The sequence below is a fragment of the Syngnathus floridae genome, unplaced genomic scaffold (genome assembly GCF_059516105.1).
Source record: "Syngnathus floridae isolate MCC-2025c unplaced genomic scaffold, RoL_Sflo_1.0 HiC_scaffold_45, whole genome shotgun sequence".
NCBI lineage: Eukaryota > Metazoa > Chordata > Actinopteri > Syngnathiformes > Syngnathidae > Syngnathus > Syngnathus floridae.
In genome coordinates, this window is record NW_028284074.1 from 47,199 (window position 1) to 68,076 (window position 20,878).

The window sequence follows — 20,878 nt, forward strand, 5'->3', positions numbered from 1 at the left end:
GAAAGAAAACTATCATTTGGCCACAACCAACATTCACAGATACAACACAATGTGACGTGCGGGGTTGAGGTTAAAGGTTGAGTGAAGGGCCCTCGTTTTAAACTACTTTTTTGAAAAGGATTGGGAACAAGTAAGACGTATTTAATTTATTTAATGGGAAGTAGTAAGAGCTATTGAATTTAATCTATGTATTATATTCTATTGTATTGTATTCTGTTGTATTCTTTTGGATTGTATTCACACTAACCCCACTAAAACTTCAGCCCACAAAAACTCGCCTCTGGCGCCTAGCCTCTGGCACTTAGCCTCTAACACTTAGCCTTTAACACTTAGCCTTTAACACTTAGCCTTTAACAGTTAGCCTAGAAGGTGAATAAATAGGGTTAAAGGTTGAGTGAAGGGACCTCGTTTTAAACTACTTTTTTGTAAAGGAGTGGGAACAAGTAAGACGTATTTAATTTATTTAATGGGAAGTAGTAAGACTTATTAAATTTATTTAATCTACTTTTCTTCCCAGGCAAAATTTGATGTGCTGCAATTCCAAATTTCCAAAGTGAATGAAGGAATGAAGTCCTTTAAATTATGATTTTGTATAAATACTAGGCATTAACACAAAATCGACGGCACAAAATGGGCAGACTTTACTTGTTTGAAAAGGACTGGTTACAAGACAGACTTTTTTAATTTATTTAATGGGAAGAAGACTTATTTAGTTTAATTGATCTATTTTTGTTCCCTGCCAAAATTCGATTTGCTGCAATTCCAAATTTCCAAAGTGAATGAAGGAAAGAAGTCGTTTAAATTATGATTTTGTTTAAATACTAGGCATAGACACAAAATCTACGGCACAAAATGGGCAGACTTTACTTGTTTGAAGAGGACTGGTTACAAGACAGACTTTTCTGATTTATTTAATGGGAAGAAGACTTATTTAGTTTATTTAATCTATTTTTGTTCCCTGGCAAAATTGGATTTGCTGAAATTGTATTTTGCCAAATCTTGCCTTGAGACCTGATAGGAAGTATTAAACGCTTAGTTAAATCAATACAAGTTGGTAATAAGAGCGAGTAATGTTGGTTGAACCGATGAATGAAGGTTGAAAGCAATTTAAATTATGACTTTGTATAAATACTAGATATTAACAGAACATCTACTGCGCGAAATGGGCAGAGTTTACTTGTTTGAGAAGGAGTGGCTTATTCAAAACTAAGATTTATTTAATCTGTTTGTTCCCAGGCAAAATTGGATGTGATGCAATTCCAAATTTCACCACATGATGGTGCCCAATTTTGACTTCATAGGACATATTAAACACTTAGCTTGTTATTATGTTCAAGGTAATCAGATTTGTTTATTATTCTAATGGCCTCTTCAAAACTATTCTGGATTACTACTTTGGATCTATTCTACATTACTTGGCAACAACATACTCTGTAACAGATTAGGCAGTATAATCATATCTGTTAACTTGAGAGTGCCCACACTCAATCTACTTATCGTGATGTGTTAGGGTTAGGGTTAGGGTTAGCCGCGTTGCGTTGTACGTGTGAAAATTGGTCGAGGCGAAATGTTAATGTTTAATTTCATTCCTTTAGGTTCCACGGTGTTTGTTGGCTGCAAGTTTTCCACTGCAAGAAGAGGCTCGTATCATTGACCAGGAGCGAGCTACAATGGTGAGTAGCCATAACATTTATGTTAAACACTTCCTATTTCATGTCTAACAGTACTTGATTTAACAAATAACCATAAATAAATACAGTGTGGGCACTGAAGTTAACATATGTGATTATACTGCCTAATCTGTCACGGAGTAGATTGTTGCAAAGTAATATAAGATCCAAAGTTGTAATTCAGAATAGTTTTCAAAAGAAGGCCATTAGAATTATATACAAGTCTGATTACCCTTAACATAACAACAAGCTATTAATTAAATCACAAATTCTTCAATTCAAAGATTTGGTAGATTATCAGACAAATAATGTCTAACAGTAATTGATTTAACACATCACGATAAGTAGATTGAGTGTGGGCACTCTCAAGTTAACAGATATGATTATACTGCCTAATCTGTTACAGAGTATGTTGTTGCCAAGTAATGTAGAATAGATCCAAAGTAGTAATCCAGAATAGTTTTGAAGAGGCCATTAGAATAATAAACAAATCTGATTACCTTGAACATAATAACAAGCTAAGTGTTTAATATGTCCTATGAAGTCAAAATTGGGCACCATCATGTGGTGAAATTTGGAATTGCATCACATCCAATTTTGCCTGGGAACAAACAGATTAAATAAATCTTAGTTTTGAATAAGCCACTCCTTCTCAAACAAGTAAACTCTGCCCATTTCGCGCAGTAGATGTTCTGTTAATATCTAGTATTTATACAAAGTCATAATTTAAATTGCTTTCAACCTTCATTCATCGGTTCAACCAACATTACTCGCTCTTATTACCAACTTGTATTGATTTAACTAAGCGTTTAATACTTCCTATCAGGTCTCAAATCGAGATTTGGCAAAATACAATTTCAGCAAATCCAATTTTGCCAGGGAACAAAAATAGATTAAATAAACTAAATAAGTCTTCTTCCCATTAAATAAATCAGAAAAGTCTGTCTTGTAACCAGTCCTCTTCAAACAAGTAAAGTCTGCCCATTTTGTGCCGTAGATTTTGTGTCTATGCCTAGTATTTAAACAAAATCATAATTTAAACGACTTCTTTCCTTCATTCACTTTGGAAATTTGGAATTGCAGCAAATCGAATTTTGGCAGGGAACAAAAATAGATCAATTAAACTAAATAAGTCTTCTTCCGATTAAATAAATTAAAAAAGTCTGTCTTGTAACCAGTCCTTTTCAAACAAGTAAAGTCTGCCCATTTTGTGCCGTCGATTTTGTGTTAATGCCTAGTATTTATACAAAATCATAATTTAAAGGACTTCATTCCTTCATTCACTTTGGAAATTTGGAATTGCAGCACATCAAATTTTGCCTGGGAAGAAAAGTAGATTAAATAAATTTAATAAGTCTTACTACTTCCCATTAAATAAATTAAATACGTCTTACTTGTTCCCACTCCTTTACAAAAAAGTAGTTTAAAACGAGGTCCCTTCACTCAACCTTTAACCCTATTTATTCACCTTCTAGGCTAAGTGTTAAAGGCTAAGTGTTAAAGGCTAAGTGTTAAAGGCTAAGTGTTAGAGGCTAAGTGCCAGAGGAGAGTTTTTGTGGGCTGAAGTTTTAGTGGGGTTAGTGTGAATACAATCCAAAAGAATACAACAGAATACAATACAATAGAATATAATACATAGATTAAATTCAATAGCTCTTACTACTTCCCATTAAATAAATTAAATACGTCTTACTTGTTCCCAATCCTTGTCAAAAAAGTAGTTTAAAACGAGGGCCCTTCACTCAACCTTTAACCTCAACCCCGCACGTCACATTGTGTTGTATCTGTGAATGTTGGTTGTGGCCAAATGATAGTTTTCTTTCATTCGTTTAGGTTCCACGGTGTTTGTTGGCTATGTTTTCCACTGTCAGAAGGATGAAAATACAAAGTACAACGCTTGGACGTGGGCGAAGACGTCACCGGTGAGTCCTTCCTTCCTATTTATTTACCTTCTAGATGCTAGAGGCTAAGTGTTAGAGGCTAAGTGTTAGAGGCTAAGTGTTAAACACAATACGAACAACACAACGATACTGCACTGAACAACACGATACCGCACTGAGAAACACGATACCGCACTGAACAACACGATACCGCACTGAACAACACCATGCCGCACTGAACACCATGCCACACTGAACAACACCATCCCGCACTGAACAACACCATGCCGCACTAAACAACACCATGCCGCACTGAACAACACCATGCCTCACTGAACGACACCATGCCGCACTGAAAAACACCATGCCGCACTGAACGACACCATGCCGCACTGAAAGACACCATCCCGCACTGAACACCATGCCGCACTGAACAACACCATCCTGCACTGAACAACACCATCCCGCACTGAACAACACCATGCCGCACTGAACAACATTATGCCGCACTGAACATTATGCCGCACTGAACAACACCATGCCGCACTGAACAACACCATGCCGCACTGAACAACATTATGCCGCACTGAACAACACCATGCCGCACTGAACAACACCATGCCGCACTGAACAACACCATGCCGCACTGAACAACATTATGCCGCACTGAACAACACCATGCCGCACTGAACAACACCATCCTGCACTGAACAACACCATTCCGCATTGAACACCATGCCGCACTGAACAACACCATCCCGCACTGAACAACACCATCCCGCACTGAACAACACCATGCCGCACTGAACAACATTATGCCGCACTGAACAACATTATGCCGCACTGAACAACACCATGCCGCACTGAACAACACCATGCCGCACTGAACAACACCATGCCGCACTGAACAACATTATAACGCACTGAACAACACCATCCCGCACTGAACAACACCATGCCGCACTAAACAACATTATGCCGCACTGAACAACATTATGCCGAAATGAACAACACCATGCCGCACTGAACAACACCATGCCGCACTGAACAACACCATCCTGCACTGAACAACACCATCCCGCACTGAACAACACCATGCCGCACTGAACAACACCATGCCGCACTGAACAACACCATGCCGCAATGAACAACACCATCCCGCACTGAACAACACCATCCCGCACTGAACAACATTATGCCGCACTGAACAACATTATGCCGCACTGAACAACATTATGCCGCACTGAACAACACCATGCCGCACTGAACAACACCATGCCGCACTGAACAACACCATGCCGCACTGAACAACACCATGCCGCACTGAACAACACGATCCCGCATTGAACAACACCATGCCGCACTGAACAACCCCATCCTGCACTGAACAACACCATCCCGCACTGAACAACACCATGCCGCACTGAACAACATTATGGCGCACTGAACAACATTATGCCGCACTGAACAACACCATGCCGCACTGAACAACACCATGCCGCACTGAACAACACCATGCCGCAATGAACAACACCATCCCGCACTGAACAACACCATGCCGCACTGAGCAACACCATGCCGCACTGAACAACACCATCCTGCACTGAACAACACCATGCCGCACTGAACAACACCATTCCGCACTGAACAACACCATGCCGCACTGAACAACATTACGCTGCACTGAACAACACCATGCCGCACTGAACAACACCATGCCGCACTGAACAACACCATGCCGCATTGAACAACACCATGCCGCATTGAACAACACCATGCCGCACTGAACAACACCATCCTGCACTGAACAACACCATGCCGCATTGAACAACACCATGCCGCACTGAACAACACCATCCTGCACTGAACAACACCATCCCGCACTGAACAACACCATCCCGCATTGAACAACACCATCCTGCATTGAACAACACCATGCCGCACTGAACAACACCATGCCGCACTGAACAACACCATTCCGCACTGAACAACACCATGCCGCACTGAACAACACCATCCTGCACTGAACAACACCATCCCGCACTGAACAACACCATGCCGCATTGAACAACACCATCCTGCACTGAACAACACCATCCTGCACTGAACAACACCATGCCGCACTGAACAACACCATGCCGCACTGAACAACACCATGCCGCACTGAACAACACCATGCCGCACTGAACAACATTATGCCGCACTGAACAACATTATGTCGCACTGAACAACACCATGCCGCACTGAACAACACCATGCCGCACTGAACAACACCATGCCGCATTGAACAACACCATGCCGCACTGAACAACACCATGCTGCACTGAACAACATTATGCTGCACTGAACAACACGATCCTGCATTGAACAACACCATGCCGCACTGAACAACACCACCCCGCACTGAACAACACGATCCCGCATTGAACACCATCCCGCACTGAACAACACCATGCCGCACTGAACAACACCATTCCGCACTGAACAACACCATGCCGCACTGAACAACACCATGCCGCACTGAACAACACCATGCCGCACTGAACAACACCATGCCGCACTGAACAACATTATGCCGCACTGAACAACACCATGCCGCACTGAACAACACCATCCCGCACTGAACAACACCATGCCGCATTGAACAACACCATGCCGCACTGAACAACACCATCCTGCACTGAACAACACCATCCCGCACTAAACAACACCATGCCGCACTGAACAACATTATGGCGCACTGGACAACATTATGCCGCACTGAACAACACCATGCCGCACTGAACAACACCATGCCGCACTGAACAACACCATGCCGCACTGAACAACACCATGCCGCACTGAACAACATTATGCCGCACTGAACAACACCATGCCGCACTGAACAACACCATGCCGCACTGAACAACACGATCCCGCATTGAACAACACCATCCTGCACTGAACAACACCATGCCGCACTGAACAACACCATGCCGCACTGAAAAACACCATTCCGCACTGAACAACACCATGCCGCACTGAACAACACCATCCTGCACTGAACAACACCATCCCGCACTGAACAACACCATGCCGCACTGAACAACATTATGCCGCACTGAACAACATTATGCCGCACTGAACAACACCATGCCGCACTGAACAACACCATGCCGCACTGAACAACACCATGCCGCACTGAACAACACGACGTCGCACTGAACAACACGACGCCGCACAGAACAACACGACGCCGCACAGAATAACACAATACCGCACAGAACAACACAATACCGCACAAACAGTTTTAGATAATATTACGTCGCAGTCATGTGACGCGGACATGACGTCAATAGGCGGAACTCACGGCAAAATTATAATCCGTGGGCGTGGCTTGCAACAGGAAGTAGGAAAGCGGCAGTTCTGGCAAACAAGACACAGCTGTTAGTAACACGATGACTAACAAGGCAAATATTTTTGTTTTCAGCTTGCAACTTGACCGTCTAGAGCGTACAAGGTAATTACAACTGTTTTTTTTTAGCCCTGAAAAGCGAGGGAGTGTGGCGTTTGGGAGGAATGTCGAACTCGGCGTCTGCTTCCAGCCACAGACGCCAAATTTCGACGATTATTTCGACTGGTCAACGGTTGTAAATTATTGCGTTGACTAAAAACTTTATTTAACTCTACTCTTAACTTTGCCGTTTCAGATATGCGGGTATTACACCGCGGAAATGACGTCAATAGGCTGAACTCTCGCCAAAATTCAAATCTGTGGGCGCAATGGCCTTGAGCGAGACACCGGATACAAACACGACGATTATCAACAGAAATATCTTTATTTTCCGCTTGCAAGTGGACCGTCTAGAGCGTACACGGTAAGTACAACTCATTGTGTTTAAAAAGATTTACGTTTGTGTAGTTTGCGTTGCGTTGTATCTGTGAATGTTGGTTGAGGCTAAATGTTAATGTTTAATTTCATTCCTTTAGGTTCCACGGTGTTTGTTGGCTGTATGTTTTCCACTGCAAGAAGAGGCTCGTATCATTGACCAGCAGGAGCTACAATGGTGAGTACCCCTTTCGTCTTCCATTTATGTTAAACACTTCCTATTTCATGTCTAACAGTACTCGATTTAACAAATAACCATAAATAAATACAGTGTGGGCAGTCACGTTAACATATGTGATTATCCTGCCTAATATGTTTATCACAAATATGTCACTAATCACTAATATGTTTATTTGTTTATCACAACACCTTTGGACCTTCAGCAATCGATTATTTCCCTTCATCTACATAGAGACAGAACGATGGTGTCTTAAACATCTCATTCATTTCACCAAATAACTTCACGCAGGTGGATAACGGCGCTCTCGGTCACGCTATGTTGCGTGATGCAGTTTTGAAGAACCAAATGCATTTATTCAATGAATAAGTCAAGCTAGTTCTATGTTTATGATGTTGTAAGTTACGGTACCGATTGAAGTTGAGTTCGAAGCCAGTGGAAAACAGCGCTGCGTTTGTGCTCTCCAGGTACAAATGTTGTGATCTCTGACTGACGACCGGGCGAGACTCGAGTAAGAGATGTCCAAACGAGCTCCGGCAGGGCGGGCCAAGGCGGAGCGAACGGACGCCCTTCAGGCCGCCAATGACGAGCTGAGAACCAAACTGATGGACGTCCAGTTAGAACTTCAGCAGGAGAAGAACAAGGTGAAAACCTCAACAGACAGACACTGCCTGCCTCCCTGCCTGCCTCCCTGCCTGCCTCCCTGCCTGCCTCCCTCCCTCCCAGTTTTCCCGATGTAGATTAGACATGCGTGTGCCATGACTGTGTCAGCCTACATCAACAAATGCACCGAGGACGTCAGCACCACTAAGAATATCATCACCCGGGGCAACCAACGACCCTGGATGACTGAGGAGGTACGTCAAACGCTACGAGCGCGGAACTCTGCCTTCAAGTCTGGCGACAAGGAGACACTGAGGACAGCGAGAGCCAACTTGAACCGTGCCATCAGGATAGCGAAGCGAGACCGCAGTCGATAATTTCAGGATCGTTTCCACGACGTCAAAAACATCAGGAGTATGTGGCAAGGCATACGGGCGATTACAGACTACAACTCACCCTCCCCCCCCCCGGTGGGTGTAGTTGATGCTGACTTTCTAAATGGTCTAAATAACTTCTTTGGGAGGTTCGAGGCACTAAACGGCACTCCAGCAGTTAAAACTGTCCCCCATCAGGAAGAGGAGGTACTCTGCCTTGACTCCGCCGATGTGTTGAAGACCCTGAGGAGAGTCAACCCCTGTAAGGCCCCTGGCCCCGACAACATTCCTGGGCGTGTGTTCAGGGAATGTGCAAGTCATCTGGCTGGGGTCATCACAGACATTTTTAACACCTCGCTGGGCCAAGCCACAGTGCCGGCGTGCTTTAAGACTGCCTCCATCATTCCGGTGCCGAAGAAACCTCAAATCACCTCATTTAATGATTACCGGCCTGTTGCACTGACTCCGGTTATGATGAAGTGCTTCGAAAGGCTGCTTAAAGGTCACATCGTTTCCAGACTCCCCCTATTATTTGACCCGTTCCAGTTTGCCGACCGGCAAAACCGCTCCACTCAGGACGCCATCTCCTCCGTTCTTCACCTGAGCCTGGCTCACCTGGAGGAGAAGAACACCCATGTGCGGAGGCTGTTCCTGGACTTCAGCTCAGCGTTTAACACCATCATCCCACAGCATCTGGTAGGAAAATTGGAACACCTGGGCTTCAACACCCCCCTTCGCAACTGGCTGCTAGACTTCCTCACCAACAGACCTCAGTCAGTCCGGGTCGGACAGAACACCTCTGATGTCATCACCCTCAGCACAGGCTCCCTTCAGGGCTGCGTCCTGAGCCCCCTGCTGTGCACCCTGATGACACACGACTGCGTCCTCAGGTTCACCACCAATCACATCGTGAAGTCAGCAGACGACACAACGGTGGTGGGGCTCATCAGAGACAACAACGACCTGGACTACAGAGAGGAGGTGGAGCAGCTGGTGGGCTGGTGCAGAGAAAACAGCCTGATCCTGAATGAGGAGAAGATGAAGGAGATCATCGTCGACTTCAGGAAAAAACAGCCTCACCACGCTCCACTGATCATCAACAGCTCAGCTGTGGAGGTGGTCAGCACCACCAAATTCCTGGGGGTCCACATCACAGAAGACCTCACCTGGACTATGAACACTACGGCACTGGTCAAGAGGGCACAGAAGCGCTTGTACTTCCTGCGGAGGATGAGGAGAGCCCACCTGCCCCCACCCATCATGAGGACGTTCTACAGGAGCACCATAGAGAGCATTCTGACAAGCTGTCTCTCTGTGTGGTGTGGAGGCTGCACCGCCTCCGATTGGAAGAACGTGAGGAGAGTGGTGAGGACAGCAGAGAGGATCATAGGGGCTCCTCTTCCCTCCATTCAGGACATTTCATCTCAGCGCTGCATGTCCCGTGCCCGTAACATCATCAATGACCCATCACACCCCCACCATGGACTGTTCTCCCTGCTGCCCTCTGGGAAGAGGTTTGCAGCATCCGCTGCAGGTCCACCAGGTTCTGCAACAGCTTTTTCCCTGCTGTCATCAGACTGTTGAACACTAGAACTGTTGAGCTCTAAACTGAACTCTGCATCACACATTCACAGAACTGTACTTTATGACACTACGGACCTCTATCTTGCACTATCTCGCACTACCAACTTTACTGAACTTGTATAAACCCTTTAAATAGAAGTTTAATACATGGTTTAGCATTCCTCTGCACACTCTTGAATACTGTTTTGCCTACTTGCACTATTGCATAATTATCACTGCTGCACTTTATACTTATTTTTAATATATATATATATATATATATATATATATATATATAGTATATATGTATATATATATATTTTCATAGGATATGTTACTTCTATTCAACTGCAATATCACTACTTTGTTGTAAGACGTATGCAACGGAATTTCGTTTTGTATGCACCATGTGCAGACAAGATGACAATAAAGTTTGTCTAAGTCTAAGTCATGTCAGGTCAGCTGTCTGGAGAGAGAGAGAAGTCAGGACCTGCGGGCGGAGCACCACCGTGCCACCGCCGCCATGACGGAACTCAAAAGCAAACTCCATGAGGAGAAGCAGAAAGCGTTAGCCATTACCAGGGAGACATTACTGCGGCAGCATGAAATGGAGCTGATGAGAGTGATCAAAATCAAAGATGGAGAGATCCAGCGACTGAATGCCTTGGTCCTCAGCCTGAGGGACGGCTCCATGGACAAGGTGATCCGCTCTATCCGTGTCTGACTATCCGCACGCCACGTCGGGCTTCGATGCGGCCGCTACCGTATTGTGTAGCTTGTCCCCAGTAAGCGTCGCGGCGCTCCGTTGCGGTCTCAACGGCCCGGTGTGGCGCAATGTCTGCTCAGGTGAGGAGGGGGGGCGCTTTGCTGGCGGAGGTGGAGGAGACGCGGCGGTGTCGGGAGACCGAGCGGTGTCGCCTCCACCAGGAGCGCGGAAGAAGCCCTGGCAGCGGCCCAGCAGGCCTGGCAGTCCCGAGCGGCCGAGCTCCGATCGGCTCATCACCAGCATCGGGAGGAGCTGAGCCGAACCAAGAGAGACTGCGAGAGGGAGATCCGCCGACTGGTAGGACTGATCAGATGCGCGGTGCGTGACTATGTTCCCAATTTCGTTGTATACCTGCAGTGCAATGACACCTAAGGCATTCTATTCTATTCTATTTCACAAGAAGAAAATGTCCGGTTGCTCGCTTCGCTTTTGTCACAGCAAAGGTGTTCTAGTCGATTCAAGAACAAAATTGGCTGGTTGCTCTCTTTGTTTTTGTCACAATTCTGGCAAATGAGTTTGCCCGCCTGCCTGAGCGCTCCCCGTTTGTACATCCAGACGGATGAGATCAAGCTGAAAGACAGAGCGGTTAGTGTTTTGGATGAAGCCCTGGGGCCGGCCACGTCCACCGCCTTCAGCTGCAGACTCAGGCTGCCGAGCAGCAGATCGCTGCCCTGAGGGATTCCCAAAGGGCGGGCCTAAACTACCCTGGAAGTGGGGTCAACGCCGCTACTAGCAATCCTCTTCATTGCGTAAGCCACCTCATCACACACTTGCAGTACGCATGACTTAGTTCGTTGCTGGAGGAAGGTAGCACAAAAACAGTTTTGAACTTTGAACGAGTGCTTGTGTGTGTGTGTTGCGGGGCGTTTTCAGTCTCAGGAGGATCGGGACACGCGACGGTTTCATCTGAAAATCGCTGAGCTCAGCGCAGTCATCAGGAAACTGGAGGATCGAAACGCCCTGCTTTCTGAAGAGCGCAATGAACTGGTAATTTATTGACGGCACGCTTGAAGGTTTGCGCTACGTTTGATGCGCGCCATCCAGCGAGGCACCCATTGCGCTTGCTTATTAGTTGAGCGGCGCGGCGAGTCGGTTGCCTGGTAGATGTCTTTTATTGGGAGCCAAAGCCACGATTCCGTTCAAACCGATGCAAAAGGAATGGATACGTTCTGGCCCGCGTGTTGTGCGTCTTTCACATCCCGCACTTCATGCTTGCAGCTAAAGCGACTGAGAGAAACAGAAAGCCAGTTTCTGCCACTCCTGTACAAAAACAAACGCCTGAGCAGGAAGAATGAAGAACTCTCGCTGGTGCTGTGTCGCCTTGAAAACAAAGTGCGCTTTGTCACCCAGGAGAACGAGGAGATGGCAAGCTTGGTAAGTCGACGCGGACAACGGCGGCGTGCCAACAGAGTCCACTGCATTTGTGTTCCACAGAGAAGGCCTAGTTCGCTCAATGACCTGGACCGCGGTTGCGGCCAGCAGGACGGTGAAATGGAGTTCCTTCAAGTTGTGGAGCAGCGGCACATCATCGACGACTTGTCCAAGGTCTTCAGGCAGGCGACTCGGTGCACGTACGGCAGCGCCGCGCTCGCTCGCTGTCGCCAGGAAACCTTTTCCGTCCAAAGCTTGGCCGGCGGCCGCCATCCAAAAAATTGGCCCCTTAAATTCCGACCTTTCAAGCAGGAGCATTGTGCGCACGCGTTTGAACACGCTTTAGACTTGTTTTGCCGTTTTCAGCAGCTCAAAGCTCCCGTTTTGTCAGCGCCTTTGCCACTCGCTGTGCGCTGAAAACGACGGACTTGCCCGGCTGCTCAGCCCGTCAACCATGAGCCGCGAGCGCGACGTCATTGTCCGTAGGCAGCTAGTGGCAAAATGCACCCTGTTAGAGTTGCGCTCGCTCCAACTTATTTTGCAAGAACCACACGGGAGACAAGTAAGTTCTTTTGGACACCTGCAGGTGGAGAGTCCATCCGTTGTACGAATGAAGTCTGACTCTCGGCTCCTGCACGAGCATTTTAATTAAGAGAAACAGGGTGGGTGTAAGAGTGGATTGAATAGAGGAAGCCCTTGACCTCTAGTCAAAACATAGCAAGGGGTGTTTTACGACTTTGTGTAGGAAGGGATAAGCGATAGGGATAAATAAGGGATAAATAATATTATTTATTACAGGTCGCAGTCAAAGTCAAAGCAACACAATGATACGATAAAGATAATCTGGAAAACCCTGACACACCCTGTAGTTGTCACTTTTGGAAAAGACGAGCGTCCCTCCAATCATCGCCGGTGACGTGTTTTTCAGGCTCTGGAGACAGGAGCTCATGTCAGAAATGTCATTGTGAGTCGCGTTTGTTTCTGCGCCGGAGCCGTTCGTTCCCTTTGCATCCAAAGAATCTCAAAGGCGGATTATTTGTGTCGACAGGAGAGAGATTTGCTGCTACGATACCGACGTCGAGAATCTCTGAGGAGGAACAAAGCGTGAGGTCCTGCAAGGTGAGTCTGTTTGTTTGCGGCTGCTTGGTGTTGCGCAAGATGAAATGGCCTTTTTCTCGCTATCGTTCCTCTCGTCGATTCATCGTGAGGTGTCGCTTCAGTTTGTTCAGAGAGATGTTTGCTTCCGCGCCCGCAGGTCATCGAAACATTTTACGGCTACGACGAAGACGTGTTGGTGGACTCGGACGGATCGTCCTTGTCTTTTCACACCGACAGAACCCCCGACACGGAACCCGAAGAGGTAGCCCGCCATTTCTGCCAGCGTATTGGCACCAAACATTCCTCTTCAGCCTGGAATCGGACTCGTCTTTGCGTCGCGGGTGCTTTGTCGCCGGTCTGACTGATTCTGGTACTAGTGCTGTGTTGCATTGGTGTGTGCATGAAGAGGCGGAGCTTCGCTACCGCCAGCTGACGCAAGAATATCAAGCGCTGCAACGAGCCTACGCTCTGCTAGCCCAGACCAGCGAAAGGGGACTACGACGCCGAGAAGGAGATCAAGGTGGCGCCCCTTCCCGCAACCCCCGGCCGGGTCGCAGCCTCCCCGTTCTCACCCAGCCTCGGGTGTTCTCTGGTCTGAAAGGAGGAGGAGGAGCCTCCCTCCTCCTCCTTTCAGACCAGAGAAAAGCTGATGGTAGAAATGGGTCACTATCAAAGCAGAGTAGCAGATCTGGAGTCAGCGCTGAAGCAACAAGGACAGGTAAGCTCATCAATGAGCACACCTTTTTCTCAGACAAAATAGCTACATTCTTCAGTCACTCATCCGTCTGGCATTACTGGACCAACCCCCCCCCCCCCCCCCGAACGTGGCTGGGAAAATGCGGAGAAAAGCAAATGTCATTTTCCAGTCAACCAAAGAATTTGTGGATGAAAATGACACAACATTCCAAAGCTGTCCACGCGTTTGTCTCTTCTAGAATGTCAAGTGGGTGGAGGAGAAGCAGCTGCTGCGTCAGAGCAATCAGCAGTTGGCCGAAAAGGTGACGGAAAGAAAGGCGCTGGGCGGAGTCGCTTGGCGTCACACCTGTCGGGAAGCCCCGCAGATGAGGTCTGACTGTCTTTTCAGGTCAGGCGGATGGAGGCGGAAGAAGCGCGTCTGAAAGAGCACATCCAGGATATCCGAGACCAAAACGAACTGCTTGAGTTCCGCATCCTGGAGCTGGAGGTGGGAAGACTCGCACAAGCGTGTTGAGGCCAGAGATGTGACGGACGGACGGACGGACGGACGGATGCATGCCTCTGCCTTTCAGGAGAGGGAGTGGCGCTCCCCCATCTTGAAGTTTCTGCAAGTCCGTTTCCCAGACGGCCTCAGCCCTTTGCAGATCTACTGCGAGGCCGAGGGTGTGAGCGTAGGTAAGGCGTCCCTCGCAACCCTAACCTTAACCCGAGGTCCCAGAACACCTTACATTGCTCCTTGCGCCTTTCCCCCGGACATCGTCATCAGTGATCTGATGAAGAAGCTGGACATCCTGGGCTATAACGCCGTAAGTGTATGTCGAACTCCTTATGTTCGCACTCCACGAGACTCGGCGGCTCAAATGTGACTTTTGGAAGGCTTTGCGCTGAAAGAAGCTTGTTGACGCTGTGCCTTTGGGCTCTTGCAGAATCTCACCAACGAGGAGCAGGTGGTCGTGATTCACGCCAGGACCCTTCTCACCCTAGCCGAGAAGGTAACGCGCACGTCCACGCACGCTCTCGCATTCTGCTTATGTGACAGCAGCCTTTCCTCAGTGGTTAGAATACATCAAAGTGACCAAGTCAGCACTTCAACAGAAGATGTTGGACATTGAAAGTGAGAAGGTAGACAGACACGCGACATCAGCCAAGGGGAACTCCGGCAATGTGCCCCAACAATTCTGACCTTGAGCTGTGCTAGGATATGTTCTGCAAGCAGAAGGGCTACCTGGATGAAGAGTTGGACTTCAGGAAGTGTTCCATGGACCAGGCTCATAAGGTAAGCCGCCCTCAAATCTCCCGCCGGACCACTGATGGACGAGGATTGCGGCCCAGAGGATCCTGGAGCTGGAGGCCATGTTGTACGAGGCGCTACCGCAGCGGGACTGCCCCGCCACGGACGGCGAAAAAGCCAGCCACGCTGGCGTGAATGACGTGCTGACGGCGGATCAGAGAGAAGAGCTTAGGAGCGCCGTGGACCAATGGAAGCGAGCCCTGATGTGCGAGTTGAGGGAGCGCGACGCTTGCATCCTCCAAGAGAGAATGGATCTGCTGCACAGCGCGCAACAGGTAAGGGCCCAAAGCCAGCCCGGCACTTACTTGCACGCTTACTGGCTTTTGAATGCCACTTTCCATTTGTCCGTCCTAGAGGAACAAAGAGCTGAAAGAATTCATCGAAGCTCAGAAGAGACAAATCAAACAATTGGAGGAGAAGTTTCTGTTTCTCTTTCTATTCTTCTCCTTGGCCTTCATTCTGTGGCCCTAACACCAGCTGGTGAGTGAGCTCCAGCGGCACCGCACTCGACACCTCCGATACACTGCCAGCCGGTCTCAGACGTTGGCAGACGCTCCGATGCCAACGTATACCCCCCGCCACGGTGACAGAGGCACCGCGTCACACCGGCGCTCATCCAATCAGAAGGCAGGAAAAGCAAATTCACATGCAGGGCACTTTTGAACCAGAAGAGAGCGCCACAAAAAACGGTTGTTGCCCCAAACGCGCACTAAAAAGGGTCAGAATAACAAGAGTCCCACTGGCCAGCCGGGGCCACCCGTCCAGCTGTTTCTTCAGGGGGGAAAAAAATTGGAGTCACCGGTGAGTACATTTTGCATTTAGCTCTGCTTTTCTGCTTCTGTCTTCAAGTGTGTGGCATCCTGCGATCAAAGAGTCAGCCAACCCCAAAGCGGTTGACCTCAACGTCCCACCACCATGCCTACCAGAGCAGGTGACGTGATGCTTTGGACATCCTTCCGTCTCAGATGCCCAAAAGTACTCTTTGCCACATCTGCGGCAATACGGTGTCTTTTCAAAGGTGCAAATAAATCCAGCGTGGGCGGAACACGCACGTCTTCGGTTTTTCCCGCTTTGTTTGTGTGACAGCTGTTGTGAAAATTTTATACAAATAAAGTTGTATAGTACAGGTTTGGCCAAGCCGCAACTCCCGAACCGCATGCGGCTCTTTTATGTTCATATCAACATTTGTGTGTGTGTGTGTGTGTGGGGGGGGGGGGGGGGGGGGGGTTGTGCGTGTTGGCTTCACTTGAGTTCAATTTGGTATTTTGGTCAAAAGCGCATGTGGTGAAATTCCACAAAGTAGGATGGGCAAACACATTTCTTTAAACTATGAGTGTCAATTGGGCTCTCGAAATGGCAGGGAAAAGATGCACAGCAAAACGAAAATACGTAGATGAACACAGGACGTTTTAATCAGAGTGGGAAAGTTTCTATTTTTTGTTGAACGTGATGGCAAACCATTCTGCCTGATATGTCAGACCTCAGCGCATTTCAAAGATTCAAATCTTCAGCGCCATGCACTTCAGCTCACTCCATGCTAACATTGATCAGGCGTCGAACCCGCATCATCATGCTTAAGAGGTGGCCATGCTAACCAGTGCGCCATTATGTCAACGCATAATAACTAAGTCTACTGGTCAAAACAGCGGTTACTATATGACGTCGCTACGTCGTGGTCACGTGACGCAGACAAGACGTCAATGGACGTGGGCAGAGTTAACTTGTTTAAAAGGGAGTAGGCAGAAGAAATATTTAATTTATTTAAATCTATTTTGAGTGCACACCATTATGCCAATGCATAACAACTGTAAATCTACTAAACAAAACAGCGGTTGCTATATGACATCTGCCACGTCGTGGTCACGTGACATACGTGACGTCGATGGGCGTAACTTTCGCCGGAATTCAAATCCGCGGGGAGAGTTAACTTGTTTAAAAGAGAGTGGGCAGAAGAATTATTTAATTTATTTAAATCTATTTGGTGTGTGCGCCATTATGTCAATGCATAACAACTGTAAGTCTACTAAACAAAACAGCGGTTGCTATTTGACGTCTGCCACGTCGTGGTCACGTGACGCGGACGTGACGTCGACGCCTACTTTACATCCCACCGATCACAGGACCCCTCGGCTGCATAACCGTGCCCCCTTCCCAACCAATCGGATTTGCTATACGCGAAAACGACGCCAATGGAAAGAGCTTCCGCCCAAATTTAAATCCGTGGGCGTGGCTCGCAGCAGGAAGTAGGAAAATGGCGGCGATGTTGACAAAGACACAGCGGATGGTAACATACGACTAACAAGAGAAATATTTTTATTTTCTGCTTGCAACTGGACCGTCCAGAGCGTACACGGTAAGTACAACTCATCGTTTTTAAAAAGAAGTACTTTTGTTGCCCTGAAAAGCGAGTGAGCGTGGCGTTTGTGGGGGACGTCGAATTTCGACGATTCTTTCTGGTCAACGGTTGTAAATGATTGTGTTGATTAAAAAAGAAAACTTGATGTAACTCTACTTTTAACTGCCGTTTCAGATAGATTTGGAATTGCATCACATCCAATTTTGCCTAGAGCGTACACGGTAAGTAACACTCGTTGTGTTTAAGGAGATTTACGTTTGTAATAGCAGAAGTGTAGCCGCGTTGCGTTGTACGTGTGAATGTTGGTCCGGGCGAAATGTTAATGTTTAATTTCATTCCTTTAGGTTCCACGGTGTTTGTTGGCTGCAAGTTTTCCACTGCAAGAAGAGGCTCATATCATTGACCAGGAGCGAGCTACAATGGTGAGTAGCCATAACATTTATGTTAAACACTTCCTATTTCATGTCTAACAGTACTTGATTTAACAAATAACCATAAATAAATACAGTGTGGGCACTGAAGTTAACATATGTGATTATACTGCCTAATCTGTCACCGAGTAGATTGTTGCAAAGTAATATAAGATCCAAAGTTGTAATTCAGAATAGTTTTCAAAAGAAGGCCATTAGAATTATATACAAGTCTGATTACCCTGAACAAGCTATTAATTAAATCACAAATTCTTCAATTCAAAGATTTGGTAGATTATCAGACAAATAATGTCTAACAGTAATTGATTTAACACATCACGATAAGTAGATTGAGTGTGGGCACTCTCAAGTTAACATATGTGATTATACTGCCTAATCTGTTACAGAGTATGTTGTTGCCAAGTAATGTAGAATAGATCCAAAGTAGTAATCCAGAATAGTTTTGAAGAGGCCATTAGAATGATAAACAAATCTGATTACCTTGAACATAATAACAAGCTAAGTGTTTAATATGTCCTATGAAGTCAAAATTGGGCACCATCATGTGGTGAAATTTGGAATTGCATCACATCCAATTTTGCCTGGGAACAAACAGATTACATAAATCTTAGTTTTGAATAAGCCACTCCTTCTCAAACAAGTAAACTCTGCCCATTTTGCGCAGTAGATGTTCTGTTAATATCTAGTATTTATACAAAGTCATAATTTAAATTGCTTTCAACCTTCATTCATCGGTTCAACCAACATTACTCGCTCTTATTACCAACTTGTATTGATTTAACTAAGCGTTTAATACTTCCTATCAGGTCTCAAATCGAGATTTGGCAAAATACAATTTCAGCAAATCCAATTTTGCCAGGGAACAAAAATAGATTAAATAAACTAAATAAGTCCTCTTCCCATTAAATAAATCAGAAAAGTCTGTCTTGTAACCAGTCCTCTTCAAACAAGTAAAGTCTGCCCATTTTGTGCCGTAGATTTTGTGTCTATGCCTAGTATTTAAACAAAATCATAATTTAAACGACTTCTTTCCTTCATTCACTTTGGAAATTTGGAATTGCAGCAAATCGAATTTTGGCAGGGAACAAAAATAGATCAATTAAACTAAATAAGTCTTCTTCCCATTAAATAAATTAAAAAAGTCTGTCTTGTAACCAGTCCTTTTCAAACAAGTAAAGTCTGCCCATTTTGTGCCGTCGATTTTGTGTTAATGCCTAGTATTTATACAAAATCATAATTTAAAGGACTTCATTCCTTCATTCACTTTGGAAATTTGGAATTGCAGCACATCAAATTTTGCCTGGGAAGAAAAGTAGATTAAATAAATTTAATAAGTCTTACTACTTCCCATTAAATAAATTAAATACGTCTTACTTGTTCCCACTCCTTTTCAAAACAGTAGTTTAAAACGAGGGCCCTTCACTCAATCTTTAACCTCAACCCCGCACGTTGTGTTGTATCTGTGAATGTTGGTTGTGGCCAAATGATAGTTTTCTTTCATTCGTTTAGGTTCCAAGAAAACTTGATGTAACTCTACTTTTAACTGCCGTTTCAGATAAGCGGGTATTACGTCGCAGTCAAATGCCGCGGATATGACGTAATTGCCCGAACCTCCGCCAAAATTCAAATCTGTTGGCGCGATGGCCGTGAGCCACTGAGCAGCGACGATTATCAACAGAAATATCTTTATTTTCTGCTTGCAACTGGACCGTCTAGAGCGTACACGGTAAGTAACACTCATTGTGTTTAAGGAGATTTACGTTTGTAATAGCAGAAGTGTAGCCGCGTTGCGTTGTACGTGTGAAAATTGGTCGAGGCGAAATGTTAATGTTTAATTTCATTCCTTTAGGTTCCACGGTGTTTGTTGGCTGCAAGTTTTCCACTGCAAGAAGAGGCTCGTATCATTGACCAGGAGCGAGCTACAATGGTGAGTAGCCATAACATTTATGTTAAACACTTCCTATTTCATGTCTAACAGTACTTGATTTAACAAATAACCATAAATAAATACAGTGTGGGCACTGAAGTTAACATATGTGATTATACTGCCTAATCTGTCACGGAGTAGATTGTTGCAAAGTAATATAAGATCCAAAGTTGTAATTCAGAATAGTTTTCAAAAGAAGGCCATTAGAATTATATACAAGTCTGATTACCCTGAACAAGCTATTAATTAAATCACAAATTCTTCAATTCAAAGATTTGGTAGATTATCAGACAAATAATGTCTAACAGTAATTGATTTAACACATCACGATAAGTAGATTGAGTGTGGGCACTCTCAAGTTAACATATGTGATTATACTGCCTAATCTGTTACAGAGTATGTTGTTGCCAAGTAATGTAGAATAGATCCAAAGTAGTAATCCAGAATAGTTTTGAAGAGGCCATTAGAATGATAAACAAATCTGATTACCTTGAACATAATAACAAGCTAAGTGTTTAATATGTCCTATGAAGTCAAAATTGGGCACCATCATGTGGTGAAATTTGGAATTGCATCACATCCAATTTTGCCTGGGAACAAACAGATTACATAAATCTTAGTTTTGAATAAGCCACTCCTTCTCAAACAAGTAAACTCTGCCCATTTTGCGCAGTAGATGTTCTGTTAATATCTAGTATTTATACAAAGTCATAATTTAAATTGCTTTCAACCTTCATTCATCGGTTCAACCAACATTACTCGCTCTTATTACCAACTTGTATTGATTTAACTAAGCGTTTAATACT

The 20,878-nt window shown here is 45.7% G+C and overlaps 1 protein-coding gene and 1 long non-coding RNA gene across 3 annotated transcripts; both read left to right on the forward strand.

The window, feature by feature from the left end:
* The first annotated feature begins 7,260 nt into the window (after positions 1-7,260).
* LOC148378430 (uncharacterized) lies at positions 7,261-9,365 on the forward strand. Of its 2 annotated transcripts, XR_015855882.1 has the most exons (4): positions 7,312-7,407; positions 7,520-7,596; positions 8,064-8,240; positions 8,323-9,365. It is a non-coding gene; the product is annotated as an uncharacterized LOC148378430 (long non-coding RNA). The 2 variants fall into 2 exon arrangements; XR_015855881.1 differs by having other exon boundaries at positions 7,261-7,407; positions 8,064-9,365.
* A 2,410-nt stretch (positions 9,366-11,775) lies between these two features.
* LOC148378431 (janus kinase and microtubule-interacting protein 3-like) lies at positions 11,776-14,581 on the forward strand. The gene is made up of 7 exons (XM_088367895.1): positions 11,776-11,889; positions 12,121-13,237; positions 13,322-13,392; positions 13,529-13,633; positions 13,778-14,089; positions 14,307-14,369; positions 14,456-14,581. Exons 5-7 carry the CDS (start codon positions 14,021-14,023, stop codon positions 14,579-14,581), a joined length of 258 nt encoding a protein of 85 aa, XP_088224021.1. The 5' UTR covers positions 11,776-11,889; positions 12,121-13,237; positions 13,322-13,392; positions 13,529-13,633; positions 13,778-14,020.
* Positions 14,582-20,878: the final 6,297 nt, after the last annotated feature.

Excerpts from the sequence above, each read along its gene's own strand:
- LOC148378431 (XM_088367895.1), top strand. The coding sequence starts at position 14,021 with ATGGTAGAAATGGGTCACTATCAAAGCAGAGTAGCAGATCTGGAGTCA. Across the intron at positions 14,090-14,306 it reads CGCTGAAGCAACAAGGACAG|AATGTCAAGTGGGTGGAGGA; the intron begins GTAAGCTCATCA and ends TGTCTCTTCTAG. Across the intron at positions 14,370-14,455 it reads ATCAGCAGTTGGCCGAAAAG|GTCAGGCGGATGGAGGCGGA; the intron begins GTGACGGAAAGA and ends CTGTCTTTTCAG.